The sequence below is a fragment of the Athene noctua genome, chromosome 2 (assembly GCF_965140245.1).
Source record: "Athene noctua chromosome 2, bAthNoc1.hap1.1, whole genome shotgun sequence".
In the NCBI taxonomy this organism is placed as follows: Eukaryota; Metazoa; Chordata; class Aves; order Strigiformes; family Strigidae; genus Athene; species Athene noctua.
The window spans coordinates 61,626,129-61,647,821 of NC_134038.1; the positions used below are offsets into that span (position 1 = coordinate 61,626,129).

Below are 21,693 nucleotides of genomic sequence, written 5' to 3' on the forward strand. Positions count from 1 at the left end.
ACCACAAAAATTTCATTAGGTCAGTTCAAAACAGCTAACACTTTTTGAATATTTGCCTTGTGTTGCATTTCCAACAGCATATGGCTCAACTCCCTTACCGAGAAAAGTTCATTTAGCTGCTTTCCTCATCTTGCTGTATTCATTCTCACAACGCTTGTTTTCTCTGGCTATGTAGTGGAAAGGAAAGCAGGTCTGCACAGGTTACTTGCACAATGGATGAGGAGATTTGCAGCCTTTTGAAACTGTCACATGGAGTACATCAAAAGATCTGGGGTGCATTCAAGCTCAGTGAGGGGTGCTAGGTCTATATCAGAGCAGCTCTAGTTATACAGTTATAAAACAATCTGCAGAGCCCATCAGCATATGTAAATATTCTTTTTTTTTTTTTTTTTTTAGATGAAAAAGTTACTTTCTCTAAAGGTGGGGAGCCTTCCTCTAAAGGAGGAAAATAAGGTTGGTGTGTTTTTTTAAAAAACATTCCAAATCTTGTTTCTAGAGGAAAACAGATCCCTCAAGCTTTTTTGTTTTCTTTTGTTTTGATTTGGTTTAATGAGAGGAATATGTTCTCAAAAATCTGAGTTAATGTCTAACATTGCCTTTAGTCACTGCATTTAATATTTTCCGGAAGCTAAAGCACCAGGTTATACAAAGACCTTTCTTGCAACGTTTCAAAGAAGGCTGAGCTGACTTGGGTGCATTCTGAAAGACTATAACCCAGAAAGATTTTTTGCACAAAATTACATTAAAGAGATCATGACATGAAATACTTAATTTTGCTTCTTTTTTCCTAACTTAATTCTAGACCTGATTTTTTGCTTTGCTTTAGTCTCACTGCTCATTTTGGAAGAATGACATGAATGATAGAAAATCAACTTTCCAAAGTCTTTAAGTTTATATGTTTTCTATGAATGTACTTTCATCTCTTATGTAAAAATATAACGCTTAGAAGTTAGAAGAATTTCAATTAGAAAAACAGTAATGTCATTCTTGAATGAGACATTACTGCTGTGAATTTCATCTTTGAAGTAAGGTCAACAGCAAGAGAGTATAACATTGTAATTTCTAACTCACTTTAAAATGAATATGTAAAATTGACCCAGTTTTCTTTTTTTTTTAATGTATTCCAATATACCACTAAAACCCATAGAAAATATTGTACATTCACGGGTTTTCTGAGACCTTTGTAATGAACATAATGTTGCTTCTATAATGAGCAATCATTAAGCCATTAACATGTTTTAGTTTCTAATTAAATTAAGAGAGTGAAGATAATTCATGGAACAAGTAGCTGAACTTGCATAGGAAATATTTTTCACACTTGATACATGCAGTATCCATACTGCTTAAAGAGCTGAGTTGCTTAAATTGTATTGAAAATATGACTGAATAACAATTGATTAGTAAAACTGGATTCATGTATGTCACTGGAAAAATCTTGGAAGCAGCAAATATTTTTCCTTTGTTTGAATTTTTTGATCTGCAAATATCAACATGTATCTTTACACATGCTCATTATTCTGCATGACAGAAGTATCCTGCTTAAAGATTGTAATCATTTGATTAGATTATCTATTACTATGGAATATAAAAATTCTGAAAGAGTAATGTTTATAATATTAAAATAATATTTTTTAAATCTCAATTAAAATAAATGTCTGCATTCTCCTTTACTTTAGGAAGATTAATTAACAAAGATGTTACCACCAAATACATGGTCAGCAATTTTCAGATATTTTCATTCTTAAAAAAATAATAAATTCTGCTGCATTTTTTTTAATAGCAATATTTCAGTTTACCACTAAATGAGCTAAAATATATAATTTGACACATAATTAATTTTATTTGCTTCAAGACTTGAAAATTTCAGATAGAAAGATGAGACTAGTCAGTTCAAGGACACCTGTGTTCCTCACAAAACAATATCAAAGCTGTTTTCTGCAATCTGGATTACATCCATATGAATGTCTCCTGTCTGTTTTAAATGCAAATATGTAAATATTTGCAACATAGCTCCATCAAGTATGGGATCTAGAATTTTCAGATTAAAATCAGCCCTGAGACAAGGAGAGACTTCCCTCTGCTGAGTCTTCTTCCAGCTCTTTACAACAGCTCACATCAGCTAGCTGGCCTTGAGTGCTGCCAGCTGAACTTCTGGAGCTGGAAGGGCCCTGGCTGGTATTTTGGGGTGTGAGATTGGGAATGCATTGCACAGGTGTATGAGACAAATTTTGTCTACTCAAGAGAAGTTGATCTTTTTAGCTGGGAGTGACAAAATCACACATGATGACTTTGTGAAGTTACTGTCTGACTTGAAATCTGAAAGTTGAGATCTGGCACCTCACTTATTTTGCACATTCTTTGCCAAAAATGAAAAAGAGTTCAAATGCTTCCTATGAGAGCATTATGTGAAAAGTGTTATTTGGAATAAGCATAAGGAATAGTTTGGGAGAATTCTAATGAATAACAAACCAATTCTGATTACTAACTCTCTGAAAATCAGTATTCCAGAAAATATGAGTTCTAGTACTTTACTGGACAATGGTATATGGTAAAATTAATTATAACAAAATTGCCTATTCATGATGTTGTACGTTAGTAGGTTTTTTCTGACTTCATTATGGAGCTTTTTATGTATATTGTATATTGAATATTTAAATTTGTCCTTACTGGAGCTTGCAGACATCTTGAAATTTTGCAGACACAGAGATAAGTAAATTTATCTTTGACATCAAATTTTAGCTTGGTAGTCATCTTGTGCTTAATTGCCTGACTGAAATTGAGCTTTGGATGGCTTTCTCTCTACTTGAAGTCTGCCAAAAATGAATTGATATCCATTAGTGTCATCACTGTGAAAAGGCAAACTTTCAGGCTTAGAATTTGAGTTGTGTCTTTTTGGCAGATGCTTTGCAGGAACACAGGAGTTTCTCATGTTCCAGATCTTTTATATGTACTTGTAAGACATTGTGCTTGCATATTTATTTAGAAAAATACTTTTTTTTTTTTTTTTTTGGATTGTAGTCCAGTAGATGATATTTGAGCAACTATAAATCTGCACAATTTGAGGGGAGGGAGAAAAAAAAGATTTGGTGCTAAATAGAGGTCTATGATCCCTTCATTTCCAGTTATTGTACAGAAATTCAGTGAATTCAAAAGACCTCATTAGGAACATGTGAGCATCTAACATTGCCTTTGTGCTTTGGAGATATCATTTGTACTCCATCACCAGTGGGTAGACCATGCCAAAAAAGCCCAAACCCAAAAACAAGGGTACAAAATTATCCTTCCCTGATTCCTTGTTTAATCAAATTCTAAGGAATTTAGCTTGGTAAATAATCTCAAGTCTTTTCATACAAGAACAAGTCCATAATGTAAAGACAACTGCTGAATAGCATAATTGTTTAAAAAGATAAAATTCATTCCCACTTAGTCTGCCTTTATAATACAAAGTATGGAAGGAATATATTAGTTTCTTTCTTACTTGCTAGTTTGCCTAATCTTAGATCAAAGGCCCCTTTTTATTTTTAAGAACTGTTTCAGAGTTCTCTCCAAAGAGTACCCTCCAACAGTGTATCATGATGTTAAGACTGGCCAAAGTTTTAGGAATTCTGTTGAAGTGTGTGTGAGGAGAGTTGCTCATTTGTTGTTCTTGGTTTGTTTGTTAAGGGAAGCAAATAATCCATGATGAAAAGGATTAGCCTGAGAAAGTATCTTTTGTTGGTAGAATAAAATGTCTTTAGACATAATCTGTTCAGTTTTTAACTCTTTGACAATTGACATTTCTAAGTGAAGTAGTTGGTACCCATCCTCTGTATTTAGAGTCATAGAATCATAGAAGATCTTAAGTTGAAAGGGATCCATAAGGATCCCATCCAACTCCCTGCTCCTTGCAGGACTGTGTGAGAGATGATTTATAGCTCCCTGAAATGGGGCCTGAGAAAAACAAGCCTGCAAGAAAAAGAAGCCTAAGAGAGATAAGGGATGGGGGGGAGCAAAGACCCTCCAAGCCAAGGAATGTCTCAAACACTCCCAAGTAGAGAAACCATAGTCATTGGGTGGATAGTGTGGAGTTTGGAGCTGATAAGGCTGCCAGGATAGCACAGGATGCAGATGGAGCAGGGAGCACAGTGGAGACAGGATGGTTCTGTTCTGGTGCATCTTGTAAAGTTTCAAGGGTTGTCTGTCTGGTGAATTACCTTTGCTTCATTGTCTGTGAAATGCATATTAAAGTTGACACCCCTGAACATGCTAATAAAGATTAACAAGATCATGCTGATTACATCATCCCATGAAGCACCTTATCCTTCCTCATACATGGGATATGCATGTATGTGGGTCAACCCTGGGGACAGACCCAAGGAAAGCGTGTATAAATTGGGGGTGGGGGGTGGCAAGGAGTGAAGGAGAGAAAGAAAAAAAAGACATGAAGAAGACAGATGCATCCCTGATAAACTTGAATGGGACCAATGGAGGAACCTGGACCAGTGATCTCTATTTCTCTATTCTCTCTATCTCCCTCCTTTTCTTTCTACCCTTGTCCCTCCCTACCATGAAATAATGCAAGGCACTTGCCATAACTCGTTATATACTTAGCCAATTATTATGTACCCAGTTAGTATATTGTGGGAAGTTAATGTGTCTGGACTTTGAGACTTGTCTCACCATTGTCCAATCCATTGAGGATTTACAAACCTAAGTAACTTTTCTCCCTTGCCTGAGTGAGATGGACAGATGTCTTAAAGATAAACCATATGACTAAGAGTGTTGTCCAGACACTCCTTGAGTTCTGACAGGCTTAGTGCCCTGACTACTTCCTTGGGGATCTTGTTCCAGTTACCAACCACCCTCTCAGTGAAGAAACTTTTCCTAATGACCAGTCTGGATTTCCCCTGATGCAGCTTCATGTCATTTCCTCGTGTCCTGCTGCTGGTCACCAGAGAGAGGAGATCAGCACCTCCCCCTTGAGGAAGTTGTAGGCAGCAATGAGGTCAGGTCACCCCTCAGGCAGCTTTCTTTGCTTTAAACTGAACAAACCAAGTGACCTCAGCTGCTCCTGACAATTCTTGCCCTCAAGACATTTCACCATCTTGATCATGCTCTTTCTTATATTGTGGTGCCCAAAACTGCACACAATACTCGAGGTGGGGCCACACCAGTGCAGTGTAGAGTGGGACAATCACCTCCCTCAACCAGATAGCTATGCTGTGCTTGATGCACCCTGGGACATAGTTAGCCCTTTTGTCTGCCAGGGCACACTGTTGACTCATATTTAACTTGCCATCAACCCAGACCCCAAGATCTCTTTCCATGAGGCTGGTCTCCAGCCTTTCATCTCCCAATTTGTGCATATAACCAGGATTACCCTGTCCCAGGTGAAGAATCCAGCACTTCCTCTTATTTAAATTCATATGGTTGGTGATTGCCTTACAGTATGTGAATTGGCTTAGAAATGGAATTTAGAGATGGATCTATTTAATTTTCTAATAAAGTATTTTCTTGTAATGTCTTAGTTCTTTTGTCCTTGATTTCCTATTTATTCCAGGGATTATAGTTTAGTATTTAGTTGCAACATTAGTTCATAAAGTGCCCATACCTAAATAATGTTAGTCTTTGGACATTATGGACTTCATTTTCAAATGAAAAAGCTTATGATTGTAGTTTGATTTATACATAGAAACTGTTTGAGACATCAGCACTGCTGTTTGTCTTGTTCTTCATCATGAGAAGGTGAAGCTTGTGGAGATAAAAACCACTTTGTTTTCTTCACAAACACACCCCCACCCCACCCCCCTTTACTCATTCTTTTGGGGAATCCTCTAATTTATCATATATGGCATTCTAGCTAGAGAAATATCTGGAAAAATATTATTGTCAGTAAACAATCACTTATTATTTTCTATAAAATATGATTTTTGTTCTTACTAGAGAGTCTCAGAAAGCATTTCTACTTTCCTCTGAAAATCTGAATGAGCCTCTTTAACTTCATACTTTCTAATTGTTTTTATTTGAGCAGAAATAAGGTTGGAGCAGACAAGTTTACTATCTGATTTAGATAGATAATTGTATTGTTGCACTCTGATGCTGTAACACCCATTCTCTTTACTTCATGTTCAGTAGCTTCTCATTATTTTCCAGAAATTTATTTTAAAATAAAAGTAACCAATATCTGAAAAAGTACACCACTCTGGCTGTTTCTAATGCCTTGTTAGCTTATCCTGTTTCTTCCATGAAGAAGTAATTTACGCTGTTGTCTGTCTCTACTTCTATCAAATAATTGATTTGAGTTCTCACAGAACAGAAAATTGTAAAGTTCTTAAAATTTTGACTTTTTTATATCAGTATTTTTCTTTTTTCATCTCAGTGGAAAGAACTGTCACCTTTCATTTTCACAGTTTTTAATCTATCTTAATCTCTTTGAATCGTCTCATAATTGCGAGTTAATAATAACTTGTTAATAGTAAGTACTTGTCAGTAATATTCTGATAAACATCTGTTAGTACTTCTGATAAGTATCTGTTTTGTGCTATAAAAATAAACTAATTTTACCTTTTTTTTTTTTTTTTTAAAATCTGAGGAACATTTCATACATTCTTGACAAAGCTTCTGACTAGTTGTGTCTGAAGAATAAATAAATTCAGTTGTTAGATAATTATATTATATGGCTTAGTAACATGGCTTTTTGTTAATATATTTAATTCCTTCTGCATGTGGATTAGATAGATTAATTCAGAGAGCTTGATTATCTTAAATTAAGGTTACAGCAAAGGCCATTAATGATAATATTTCCCTTAAGACTATTAATTGTGACCTCAAGAAACAGAGTAGTGTGAAAACTTAAAAATCCTTCCCCTGGTTATTAGGATAGTGATTTCTAGTGATTTACAATGTCTTCAGTTTAATGCATATTCATTATAGTCGTTTTCAACTGTAAACAGACTATAACTAAAAATCTGCTGATTTGGAGGGAATAAAAACTTTGACACTGTGAGACCAAAAGTAGTTTCAATGTTATCTAAAACTTTTTTTTTTTTTTAATACTGTTGTTCCATAAATGGCAGAGAAAGAAATAAGGTATGGTTACCAGTTACTAGATTAAAAACATTACCTATGCTTTATTTTTGTAAAGGTACAATTAATTTTTTTTTTCTTTTCAATTATTATTTTTTTCTTTTCAAATTCAATTACTTAATGTTATGAAACATGGAAAACATATCTTGGACTGATTTCTAAGATACCCACCTTACTCTGAAGTGAGGCCTTTAGCCTCAACCAATAAAGAACAGGGTGTTTTAATATTATTATTTCTTTCTTTTTCTCTCTTTTGGTTGTTCTTCCTCCCACCCCAACCCTTCCTAGCTGGAAAGACTGCAGTTTGAGAATACCTCTGAGTGGAGAAAGAGAGAGAGACTTGAAACAGAAAATCAAAGTTTGGAAGAGAACAGAATCTTGAAGTTGCAGGTAAAAGAAATTTAGGGACTTCTGGAGATTAAAAATAAACCAACACTAAGTAAATTGAGTTTTGATCATCAAAATGCACAAGGTAACCTGCTGTTTAAAAATAAGGTATGTGCATTGCTTAGTTTGATTACATGGGAAGCATTGCCTCCCAAAAATTCCGATTTCATAATGGCAATATGTGTCCCTAAAATAAGGGTTGTGCAAGACAGAACAGCCCTGTCTGCATCTCAGACCTAGACAATTAGAATTCAGTGACTTTGAATTTCTGTAAAGTGCAGAAACAGAAAGAAATATCTTTTCATTTTTAAAAGGAGCAGGGGGAAATGACAAGTCTGACAAGACTAAGAACGAAAGTGAAGACTGGGAGGAACAGAAGAGATTAAGTAGGCTTTGGTAGCTTCAGAGTCCTGACGAAGGCCAAAACAAAAAAACAGCAGTGAGACCAATCATTTCTCTGTCTTGCTGAATATTAAATCTCTTCTTAAAGAAGAGGGAACTGAAGGAAGAGCCTTATTTCTTATTCCTCTAAAGATCTGTTCACTTTTATACTTTATTGTACTGCTAAAAATGATGTGATAAATGATTCAGAGACTGTTATTTCCTTTATTTTATGGTTTTCTATGCCAATAATTAAGTAGTAATCCAGAAGGCTCCCATTTTCATAGAGACTCTGAAAGCTGTTTAAAGAGAAAGCAAAAAAAATCCCTCAACACAGAACTAAATGTGCATACTTGATATTACAAGTGGGGCAGTGAGAAACAGCAACATTCTTATTTGCCTAAATAGCAAATAATTTAATGTCATTTATCATAGAATCATAGAATGGTTTATGCTGGAAGGGACCTTAAAGATCATCTGTCTCCAACTCCCCTGCCATGGGCAGGGACACCTTCCACCAGACCAGGTTGCTCAAAGCCCCGTCCAACCTGGCCTTGAACACTGCCAGGGAGGGGGCAGACACAGCTTCTCTGGGCAACCTGTTCCAGTGCCTCACCACCCTCACAGGAAAGAATTTCTTCCTTATATCTAATGTAAATCTACCCTTTTTCAGTTTAAAACTATTACCCCTCATCTGATCACAACATGTCCTTGTAAAATGTCCCTCCCCATCTTTCCTGTAGGTCCCCTTTAAGTACTGGAAGGCTGCTATAAGGTCTCCCCAGAGCCTTCTCTTCTCTAGGCTGAACTACCCCAACTGTCTCAGCCTGTCCTCATAAGGGAGGTGCTCCAGCCCCCTGATCAACTTTGTGGCCCTCCTCTGGACCTGCTCAAGCAGGTACATATATGTGCATTTACTGTTGAATAATGGCTGGCTGAGTAGCTAGGACCAGATTTAGATTATAGTTAAAATAAGTAATTTCTCTTGGGAAACAGGTTCTGTACTTGCAGTCTCCTTTTAAATGTAATTATATGATTTTTCTGTATTTCCACAATGGCTTAGTAACAGCAAATTGCAATTCACACCTATAGCTTACATTTATAAAATATTTTACATAACAAACACCTGTTTTGGATTTTCCTTTACTAGTATTTATTTTATCATACCTTATCACATCATATCATAGCATATCACAGTATTTTCATGATTTCTGTGTAATGCAAGTAATTTGAGGTTGAAGATGTGGCCAAAGAGATGCTTCTCTGCTCAGGCATGTTACTGTATTTCAAATATCTTTTAGTTATATGGCTGTGCTGGGGTTTCTGTCAGTTTGGTTTTTAAAATGTTACTTTCATAGAATATTAGACATCTGTGATCAAGTGTCAGTATCATCTCTGTCTGTTAGTATCGCACCTCTAACTGAAACAACTTCACAACTTTTTATCAAAGTCAAAAGGTGGAGATAGAGTTTAGTCATCTCTGTTTTCTTATCATAAAAGTGATCACCCCTGCAGTGTTTGTGTTTTCATAGCTGATGATTTTAGGGTAAGATTGTCTTCAAAACTCTTGATTATCAATTTAAAGGAGAAAATTTAAAATTGTGTTTCGGTGTCAGGGGAAACTATATAGTCTGGTGAATTGGTAACAGTTAGCATCTAAACGCTAGGGTCAGAACTGATTTGTTTGCAGCTGTTTCTATTTCTAATTTACAAGAACTGCAAATCATGGAACCAAAGAACAAGTCAGGCTGGAATGGTCTTTAATCCAACCTCCTGTTCAAAAAAAGGTCAGCTCTGAAGTCAGACCAGGTTGCCTAACTCTTTGTCCAGAGGAGTATTGAAAACCTCAAGGACTGCACAACTGCTCTGGGCAGCAGGTTTGTGATGGGTTGACTCCAGCTAGCAGGTAAGCTCCCACCCAATCCTCATTCATTCCCCAGCAGTAGTATGGAGAAGAGAATTGGAAGGACAAAAATGAGAAAAATCTCATGGGTTTAGATAAAGACAGCTTAATAAGTGAAGGGAGAAAAAAAAAAAAAAAACAACAAACAAGTGATGCAAAAGCAATCACACACCACTAACAGACTGATGCTGAGCCACTCTCCAAGCAATAGCTACTTTGGAAAAAACACCGTCCCTCTATTGTTTTAGAGGATTCTTCCTTCCCTGGTGCAGGTCTTTGTCATTGCTGAATTTCAGCAGCTTCCTGTTGGCCTTCAGCTTGGTGACAGGAATTCTTAATTGGAGCATGTCATCTACAGGCCTGAGTTCCTTCAGCTTGGTGATAGCTTCTGCCTGCCCCAGCCTCAGGGGAGATAGCATGGCCTTGATTGGGAGCATTTTCCCTCCAGATGTGTGAATTGATGCATCTGCTGTGCTAAGAGTAGTTTCTCCATTTTGGGCTGGGAAGGAAACTTGCCCTGTGGTACATCACCACCAAGGTTGAGCAGCCTTGTAGTCTTCAGCAGTGCTTCTAACCAGGACTCCTTGCCAGGGCCTGCCATAGTATCCTAAGCATACTTGTTTGCTGTGTCCAGGGCTCCTGCGCTCTGGCTGCAGGCAGAGCAAATGCTACCACCACGGTATTCTGTGACACCAAACACCCGTTGACAACATGAGTAAAATAAAAGGTCAACAGTATTAGAGGAAAGAAGGACTGTGGTGAACCCTTAATGCCACAATGAACTCTATTTATGGCAGTAAATTTAGTAAGATAGAAACAGCCTTATGAGAAAAATTACTCTAGCAATATGTTAATCTCCAAACCAGTCATGGCACTGGAGCCCTGGCCAGCCATATGTGGAGAAAGCAGTAGTTTGTAGAGTTAGTTAGCATATTTTTTAATCTTACTGCTACAATTAGATGAAAAACAGGAGTTAAGAGAGGAGAGAGTTGCTTTTTCAAGGATTCCAGCTTAACTCAATTTATATCTTAGATGAAACCTTTCTATTACTAGGTAGAGACATCCCAATGTCACTGCTGAATCTTTCTAATTTCTGAGACTTGTCTCTATCTAATTTGCTCTAATACTATCAATAACTTGAAAAGAATGGCTTTGGTTTCTGATTCTGAAGGCTTTTTTCCTAGGATGGTATCTTGAGTTCAAGTAAACTAACATGTTGTTATGCAGGGTAAGACTAGACGATTTCTGTAAAAGATGGACGATAGTTAGATGTTTAGGTTAGCAAAGGGGATCATATGCAAGATAGAAACCACAGTTGTCTGAAGATCTTTGAGCATCTTAATCTGAATGATTAGGGCTTTATTTAGCAAGTAGACACAAGGGATGTGGGTAATGTATTATGGAATGAATTCCAGAGCAAAACACAGTTGCCTAATATCCCAGCTTCTCTAAGACCTGTTTATGAGATGATTTGGGAGATCCACTGTAGTTTTTTAGAATAATATACAGTGTTATTAATTGATGTATGGCTGATTCATACTTATAAAGAGTATAAGCAATGACAATTTTTTTTTTCTTTAATAATGGTTTTAGTAAGATTAAACATGGTATCAAAATACAGAAGTGAAATCCTTGCATCCTTTTCTAAATGATTTAATATTGACACTTAATTATCATGCTCTTTAATATGTATACCTCCACAGAATATAGAATTTGTGCAATCTCTTACCACTTATGGTAGTAAATCATGCAGATCGAAGTTCTGAACACAAAAGCTAATATTATTTATGTTTTGCACAAAATGTAATTAATACTCAGCTGGCAGTATGTTTAAAATGTTTCAATATGCAGTTTTTGAAAGGTTAACTTCTGTTCTACAAGATGAGCATAATTGATGAAACAGTTGAGATCAGACATTGTTACCATGTGGTTTTATCGATTGTACTCCTTGGAATGAAGAATACCATTTAAATTAATAGCTGTATTGTTTGACAAATGGCATGGCAACAGGTATTAAATGGATATCACTAGTTCATCTATGAAGGGATAAAATGATGGAAAAAGCCCTTGTTGGTGTTATAGATCAATACCCAAAACATGCTGTTTATGGAAAGATATTTTCTGTTTCATCTGAGAATATGGCCTTGAAATGAACTTACAAATTAATTTTGGGGAATAATAACTGTTCTTCTATATTATCTCTAATTATTATGGTAAATATCTGATAATTAAATACATGATTCAGTGAATATATTTTGTAGTGGACATACAGAATCTAAATACAGAATGCTGAACTGGAGCTTGTGGATGCATAGACTATTTTTTTTTGTATACAGTTTAATTTCCACCTTCAATATGATAAGATTATAATGTTATTAGGAAAAAAATCCATAGTTTTTAAAGATGGAACATTGCTCAACATGTATTTTAAAGAGAAAATAATTTTATCTTAACATTACTCAGTAACATAGTTTTTAAATCATCAACATTTTAGGCTTGATTTTTAGAAAATAAGAAGCAGTCAATTTTTTAACCAAATAACTTGAAAAGTTGTCTGTGGGTTTGCATGGCAAGGTTTTGGTAGCAAGGGGGCTTCAGGGATGGCTTCTGTGAGAAGAGAACAGGAGCTGCCCTGTGCCAGATACAGCCATTTCTGACTGTCTCTAAAAGGAACAAACCACTGGCTAAAGCTGAGCCCGTCCGTGGTACTGGTGGCATCTCTGTGAAAACAGAGTTAAGATATACTAAAAACGGTGAGCATCAGTGTGTAGTAATGAGGAATGAGGAAAAAACTGTGGGACACAAAAGGAGTTGCAGCCCAAGGGTGACTCATGCTGGAGCAGTCTGTTCTTGAAAGACTTGCCCAATGGAAGGGACCCGTTCTTGAACTGTGGCCTGTGGAAAGGATACACACTGGAGCAGTTCATGGAGGACTGTATCACTGGGAGGAACCCCCTACTGGAGCAGGGAAACAGAATGAGGAGGAAGGAGAAGCAGACAGAAGCTGTTACGGACTGACCCATAACCTCCCATTCTTCATCTGTGCATAGAGGGAGGAGGTAGAGGGGTAATGAGTAAAGGAGTGAAGTCAAGCCCAGGAAGAAGGGTGAGAGGGAAGGAAGATGGTTTTTAGTTTCATCTCTGTTTTTTACCATCCTACTGTATTTTTAATTGGCAATAAATTTAATTTTCCCCAAGTTAAGTCTGCTTTTCTTGTGAGGATAATTTATCTCAACCCATAAGCCCTTCCATTTTTTCCCTATCCTGTAGAGGAGAGGGGGTGAGAGAACAGCTGAGTGGGCATCTGGAATCCAGCCAAGGTCAGAGGTGGGTGTGTTCCTCACATTTCATAGGCAAAAATTAATCTTTGTGATAGCAATATTGATGAGGTTGATTTTCTTTGTATTTTTAAAATAGAGGGACAATATCCACTCTCTCCTTTTCCTTAGACAAAAGATATGCAAGGGGTATCTCTTCCTCCTAATTACAGAACAAGATATTTGATGATGGTTTTCTTATAGGTATGAGAACTACTTTCTATATGGTAGAGACTAGTTACCCTGCTCTAGTTACAAAGTCTTTGCAATTTCACAGTATCACTATGTAAACTCTAATTTATATGGATAGAAAATTTTTATATGGAAATAGTCACAATGTGAATGACATGCTTCCTAACTTCAACTAAAAACACTGATAAAGGCTGTGAACCTAAATTACCGCTAAATTTATTTTTTTAGTTGAATAAGAAATCAAAGTTCAGTCATTCGTCTTTAAGATTAGAAAAATCAAATCAGAAAAAATTCAAACCAAAAATTCTCTGTTTCTGTAAATCTCTAAGGAAAATGTTATAATACCCTTGTACTCACTTCCATATTTATTATCAAGATAGTATACTTTACTTCCATTCTTTATAGTTTAAGCAGCTGTTTCAGAATACAGGAGTGTATATATTGTGATCTGTCTTGGTATGCAATTGTATGACAAAAGTTTCAAAGTGATTGAAGTATTGGGAGTATTAACTGAAGCAAAACCCCACTGCAAATTCATGGAAATAATGGCTATATACTTGATTCTCAAGAAAGGGAACTGCAAATACCACAGTTTTTAAACTTGCAGCATCCTAAGGTTCTGTTTCTTCCTGATTCAGGGAAAAATATTACCATATATTTTTCATCTCTAGTTAGGAACAGACTATTTTTTTTAAAGATTGCTTTATATATCAGACCTCTTTGTTTCTAGTGTCTACTGTGTTTTAATGGATTACCACTACTTACATGTAAACCCTCTGGATGAGCAGATCTTGGATCACATCACATCTTAGTAACATATTTTATGTATATGAAACACATATATTTATTAAATGTTTCTCTCTTTTGCTAAGAAAAATAATGTAAAATATTCCATACAAGAAGCTAAAAAGATTGTTCATACTGTATTTTATTCTCCCAGAAATATTTAGATCATTTTAAAGTTTCTTAATTTTTATTTATTCCAACTGTTTACTATTTACTTGAATGTAGATGTACTGGGTTTGTGTAGGATGGAGTTAACTTTCATCATAGCAGGCATGCTGTGCTTTGCACTTGTGGCGAGAAGGAAGTCAGTACTGCACCATTGTTTTGCTGCTGCTGAGCAGTGCTTGCAGAGCATCGAGGCTGTCCCTCCAACCTCCTGTGCAAAGACTGGTAGGCTGGGAGTGGGCAAGAGGTTTGGATGGGAAACAACCAGGACAACAGACCCAAACTGATCAAAAGGATATTCCATGCCATATGATGGTGTGCTCAGCACTAAAAACTAAGAGAACTGGAGGGAGTCATTTGTTGTTAAGGTGTTCATCTTCCAAAGCAATTTCTATGTGTACAGAGGCCCTGCTTCCTAGGAAGTGGCTGGACATCGCCTGCCAGTGGGAAGGAGGGAATGCATCTCTGTTTATGGGTTGGGGTTTTTCTGGGTTTTGATATTTTTGTTGTTGTTGTTTGTTTTGCTTCCATATGCAATATATTTTTCTTTATTAAACTGCCTTTATTTTGATATATGAAATTTCTCATCGTATTTTCTCCCTCTGTTCTGCTGAGGTGAGGGAGCGAGAATGGCTTGGTGGGCACCTGACAGTCAGCCAAGGTTAACGCACCACACTAGAACACTTTGAACAAGAGACGGCCTTATGACTCCAAGCGCCACAGAAACTTATCTCAAATTATTAACTAGAACAGCATTTACAAGCACAGTTTTGAAATAAAATTTAAGAAGTCGTTAAGAAAAATGAATGAGATAAAGTGACAAACGCTGCAGCTGTATTAGCATATTTTACCATTTTCATTCAAAGAAGTAATGTGGCTTTAAGGCAGATCCCCTCATCATCCCCCCTTGAACTGGTATTATTTTAGTTCAGAGTGGTTTTGTATACACTTAATTCCTTCTGAAGAAAACTATGTGGGAAGCTCTGGTTCACATGTTCATGGTCCTTGCTCCAGGCCCTAAGGGAGTGGACAGGGCTGGACCAACAACAGTTTTGGTGATGGCTTCATACTGCATGTGGGTTAGGAGCCGTAGCAGCAGGCAGAATCTAGGCTCTTGTGTTTGTGCATGGGCCTCAGAACCTGTTGTAGTTTATTTACTGACTTCTGCTGTGCTGACTTACTGGTATGAATAGAGCCAAATGCAAAAGAAGATGGGAATTTCTGCCTTGTTAACACTGATCAGAGTAGATAGTGATCTGTCTACCTGATATCTAAGTACATGTAATCTGTCAGAGGTGTTTTGTGAAGGCAACACAGTATAGAGGAGGAATTTTATAATTTGCCTAGATGATATGAGAGAAGTTTGAATAGTAAAGATTTTTACTAATTGCCATGTGTTTCATTCCTGGTTTTGTGTCACAGATCTCTTAGACTGAGTTTTTAATTTATTTTTTACTCTTCACCAGAACAAAACTCTAGAGACACCATAATTACGATATTATTATTAAACACTTTGATACTTCACCTAGCACTGTGTATCCAGTGGAGATTACCTTTGTATGAATGCGAATCTCTGGGGCTGGTTATTGTGGTGGTAAAGCAGCACTGGCTGTACAGTTTTCTTCCTTAACAGATTTTTAAAACACAGTATGTTTTGTAAGATTTACCACTTGGAATACAGTTGGTTTTATATGATTCTTTTCCAATTACTTTTCTGATGAAATGCTCATTTCAATTCCTTAGAAAACCTAGTAAAGTGTAGAGCTAAAAACAAGTAAAAAGATAATTTTACAGATATGTTCATTTCCTATTACAAAATACGCTTTTATTTAATAATAGCAAGGAAAAAAAAATGACTGGATTACAAATTGTTATGGGTCAATATTCAGCACTCTCTTTTCCTCACCAAACTGTTTCCAGTTTCAGAAATATTTGATTCAGTATACCTGAAAAGAAGAAGCTGAAGCTCAAAGATCAGATTTAAAAATGAATCTGTCATTTGTATGTGAGTAGTGGCATAAATTTAAGAGTATTAGTATGATTCAACTTTTTCGTTTAAGTCTAGTATTTTATCTCCTATTTTCTAACTTTTGAATGGGCCTGTAAACTGTAGTGATAAAATTTTTGAAGATTGTATAAAAATTTTGAATTACACATTTTATAGCAACAATAAAAATCAGAAAAACTATAGGTGTTGCTGATGTCTGTGTATAATCAAGTTTTTTATATTGTATTTTTTCTTAGGACAAGATTTTAATTTCTCCTAAGGGTACATATTTAGTATTGTTCTGTAACTTTCATAAAAAAACTTTAAGAGCATGAATATCTTAATATGATAATTTACTGAGGGATATATTCTGATCATAAAATAATAGTAGGTCTAGTTGGAGGAGATCTCTTCAATCATTCAGCCTCAGCCTCAGTGATGAGACCAAATGATGAAACATGTAATTTTTCATAGAAATATATAAAGTATCACCTACATTAGTTACAGTATTTCCTTCTTTTTACACTGATGTCTTCTATTTAAAAGTCTATTTAAAAGTCACAGGAGACTATTCATGGCAGACTAAATATATTGAAATGCATATGGCAGAGTAACACCTCGTTGAATATCATGGCTGCAATTACAGATAATTACAAAATACAACATCTCCACTCCAACTTTTCAATAAACAGTAAATCACATTTTTAACAACGAGAAATTTTTACAGTTCAGAAAAATTTTTATTTCATCTTTTCTTATGAAATTTATGCAGCCAATATTGTTTTCTTTTTCTCCCTTCTTCATGTTTTCTATATATAGCTTTTAAAAGTTCAGAATGATGAAATGAAAAATTAAGGGAAAAAAGAAGAAATATTTAACATCTCAATTTTATTGAACCACTTCTCTACCCTTCTTTCAAGCCAGTTGGGGAATTTTGTTTTTAAATCCCAGTTACTTTCATTATTTTGTGAGTGGCATGAAAGTACTTGCATGCCACCAGAACAAAAGTTCATCTAGACCTCCATCTAATTTCTGGCATTGACCAAAAATGGACATGTATGGAAGACTGAATAAAAGCAGCACAAGAATACTTTCCCAGAGCACTGTCATGGCTTCTTAGCAATTTATGACTTAGAAAGTTCTAGAATGCAAGTGCTGTTTTTCAACTTCTTACTGAATATTTCTTCTCTGAATATTTTCCATTATTCTTTGAACATTGGTCAAAATTTAACATTCATTATGGCCTGCCATGAACAATTATATATTTAGTTGTATGCTGGGTGAAGTATTTATCTTGTTTGCTTTAAAGCTACATCTGCAATTTCATGATACTGAAATAGAAAACTAATTCAGTTCCCTCTTCCTTCAGTCCATCCACTCCAGGATCCTATATACCAATTCAGCTGTTTTTTTTCCCCTCCTATTCAAGTATCATATACCAGCAATTCCTTACCATCAGTCGCTTATTATTATTTCTCTGACTTTCCAGTTCCAAACTAATATAATTGGGGGGTGAGGTGGACAGAACAGTAAATAGAAATACACTGCTGAAGATCTCATTGTATGACTGGAATAGTTATATATTCTATTATGATTAATATGCTTTTCCTAATAACTCTTCTGTTTATTTTTTTTACTGCTATTACACAATATTTTAAAAAAATAAAAAGCTGGGATTTTTAAATAAGGGTACCTTTTATAATTATAAGATCTTATTTTGAGTGATAACAGTAAACTGAAGAGCTGCACTTCTATCAGTAGAATCAGAACTGTGGTTTGATTTTCATAACTTTGTAATTTTTCCCTTTTCATCACTAAGTATTGAAGGCCTTTACTACATTTAATCCCCTAGTAACTTTTTTACCTAGCTTCCTAGATTTTTTTTTTTTTTTTCCTATGGCAAAAGCCAAGCATGGTTCCCTTTGGGTGTCAACTGATAAGATCTTCCTACAGCATGGAAACTGGTCATTTATTCCTCTCTTCTCAAACCTTTGCCCTTATTTTTTCCTAATTTAATAATTATTAATTTAATAAATATTAATAACTAAGGTATTGTAACATGTGCGGGTCTTTTCCCCAAGTCAGCTAAGTTACTGTAAGAATCATTGTGGAAGGCCTTTGTTAAATGCCTTTTGAAGACCTCCCTAGACCTCTGACCCAGCAGAGTCAATTTATTGACTCATTCAGAAAACTGAAATAGATTTGTGAGACTTAAGTTTTCTTGGACAAAAACTGATTTGATTCTCCTTCAATATATCATATTTGTCTATGTGTCATCTTATTTGTAATTAACAATGTCAGTTTTCTTGTTACAGGTATTAGGTCTTCCTTTTTTTTTTTTTTTTTTTTTTTTTTATCCTGTCGTGAAGCAATTTAAATATTTTAAAATACTTAAAAAAAATATTTTTAAATTATTTTAACTGTTTTCTTGGCCTTCTGAATTCTTTAATGACTGGTGGCTGGTCCCAGGGTTTTTTAACTACCCATTTTGTCTGTTTCACAACAATGTTGTATTTGTGACAGGTCCTGTGATGTAGCCCATGTATAAAATATGGGCACAGTATTATTTCCATGCTTCTCTTATGTTCTTAGATTTGAATGCGTTTTCAGATTATTCTCCAAAATCTCTAATGAAAATAAAATTCAGTTCTTCTTTAATTATTTCCCCCTGCCCCCACTATTTTATTAATTCCTGAAACATGTTCTTTATATTATTGCTGTTGAAAGAAGGTCAGGAATTTTCCCTTTATTTTTGTCTCATGATTAAGTTGTCAGTTGATAAAGGGGGAGCTATGCATCAAAGTATGTTGATGTTCAGTTCAAGTTTCATTCCTTTAAATTCAGCCTGTCAAATCTGACAGTGTCAGTGAGTAATCTTTCCAGTTAAGTAGAAACTTTGGCCCTATGTGGAATATTTGTAAGCTTGTCTCAGCTGGCAAGGTATTTCTTACAATCACTGAATATTTGAAATGAGTTCTGATTAACTTCTGACTTGCGACTGCTTTGAAGTAGCAGACTTTCAAATTCACTTGTTGACAAATCCCTTTTAAAGAATAGTAAAATAAATCAAACCAGACTTTTAAAATTAATTAAAAAAATACTTTTAACAGTCTTGAAAAAAGAGTGAAGGGGATTGTTCTTCAGCAGTATCCCTCTTAAAAATGTGTACTCATGTATTTGAAATGTATTTTGTGATATTCCTTATAAGCTTTGGAAATTTCAGTTCTTTCAACAACCTGCAGCAGACACTTGGAATATCTTGTGCTTTGTCATGCTGTGCTATGCATAACTCATTGCTTTCAGGACATCTATCTTGGGTTATGATGTTCATTGAGGAGAGCATGTGTTCAGTTCTACCTGAACTGCTCTCTCACTTCCTAACCTTTTTAGCCAAGGTAGTGTAGAAGCTACGTCTCTGTGTAAAGCCTCATAACATTTCTTATTCTTTTTTTGATTACTATTATTTTTTAAATTTTTACTTTACTTATTCCAGTATATGGAAATAGTAATCTAATTGGAAGTAGTCTGATTTTGGTTCGTTGCCTCTTGTGCTCATTTGAGTTAGTGTTGTAGTCAGTCCTGTAACTGTCAGTTACAGAGGATTGTCTTCTCGTTATACTACTATTTTTATTTCCATGTTCTTCAAATGATACATTTCCTCACAGAATCTTTATTAAAAAAACCCAACCAACCAACCAAACAAAACAACAACAAAACCCACCAACCAACCAACCAATCAATGCCCTGAGGCTTAAGAATCACATAAAAAATTAAGTCTTTTGACAAAACAGATGGCAGAAATACAATTTTTTATTTTGTTATTAAAGTAATTTTGTCAAGAGATTTCTTTTAAAAAATCATGTCGTTTGTGTACATTGGAGCCAGATATTCCCCAAATGGCATAAATACTGATTTATAGAGCTCAACACCTCTTGTCTGACCCCATCACTTCTTGTAGGCTTTGCTTTTCTCAATTTAGGGATATTGATCTGTCTGTCTTTCTCTGTTTCAGAAAATTTATGAGAAAGAAAAATAATAGTTGATCTAAGATACCAAAGTTATTTCTCTATCTGAAGTTAAAATGCTTTTTTGTTCTTGTTGTTGTGTTGTTTATTTTTTTCTTTTTCTAAGATGCTTTGAGCAGAAGTGTATTTGATGCTTGATGATGATAAAGGTTGTTCCTTAAAAGACAGTGTTGAACACTACTTCTGCCCTTCTTAATGCAGAAACATTATGGAAATTTTTTTTTGTAAGTGAAGAATATCTGATATTTCTAGGCTCTTTGTTTAATTATAGTTGAAAAGTGGATATGTTAAAAAAATTTCAAGACATTCTTAGCTGTTGTCATATAACATAATTTCAAAGGAAAATATCTTCATTGTTATTTTTCCTTTTGTCTAGAGTCAGAAATACCAATCAAGAAGTCATTTAGCAGGAACCTTTAGATACCAAAATAAGTACTCATTTATCAGGTTTCTAACTGGAATATTTGGGGTGATTGCTGTATTGTATAGCTCTCAGATTGTGTTACACATTTTCTCATTCACTGATTCATTTAATTTTACTTTCACTTTCCTTTTTGCATATATTTTTCTGTGCTTCTTTCAGATAGTTGACATTGTTTGATTTACTTACTTCAAGCCATGCATCTTACTAAGGAGATTTATTTTTGTATTACCAAATGTGTAATACAAATGAGTGAGAACCATGTTGGAATGAGATTTCATTTCTTTAGTACTGAATAGTGCACTATATTTAATACACTATTTAATACCCTGCCTGAGCAAGGTTGTAGAAACCTTTCCAAAAGCTGTCTAAAAAATATTTTTCTGTCACCGTAGTGTTTACAAGAGGTCTTTGTAACTCAGCAGGGGATTATTCCATGGAGACTGCTTTTTTTGCCAATGTTGTATAGATACGTTATGGTTATAAGTATTTGCAATCCAGAATTCCTCTTACATTATATTAATGTAATTTTGGTTATCAGCGTCAAAATCAATATGTTGATCTCTTCCCCATGTCAGAAGGGCACTCATTCCCTAAGAAAAGGGGAGCCAGGAGCTGAGCATGAAATCAGGTCCTGGAGAGGCAGAGACCTTACCCAGTCCCACAGCACCTGAGGAAGCAGAGTAGGTCTGGTGGTGGAATCCAGGGTCAGCTGAAAGTCCAGATCATCAAGCGAGTCCATAATGACTCTGATGCAGCTGAAGCTGGAGTTCAGGCAAGGATCATGGGAGAACCTCAGGATAAAAGCTCCCAAGCCAAGGAGGAACAAGCCTTGCTTTTGGTTTCCAGCAGAACTTTCTGAAACAGATTTACTTAAGATTCTTTCCTAAAGGGGAGCAGGGGCAAGCCCTCAGTTACACTCTCTAAGTTGGTCCTGAGCCCAAGCAGCCAGATCTCAGGAAGGGGAGGATGCCCTTAGAGCTCTGATGTTCCTCACTTAGTATCAAATGACTGTATCAGCATTAGAGCATGGCTAAGAGGCTACAAACAGTAGAACAGGGAGA

The 21,693-nt window shown here is 35.5% G+C and overlaps 1 protein-coding gene across 1 annotated transcript in view; it reads left to right on the forward strand.

Annotated features, from left to right (window-relative positions):
* The window catches only part of CCDC102B (coiled-coil domain containing 102B), a 179,900-nt gene that overhangs the window by 48,186 nt on the left and 110,021 nt on the right, over nt 1–21,693 (forward strand). The window contains 1 exon segment of the mRNA XM_074897770.1: nt 7,354–7,560. Within this exon segment, the coding sequence (XP_074753871.1) occupies nt 7,354–7,560 (207 nt within the window).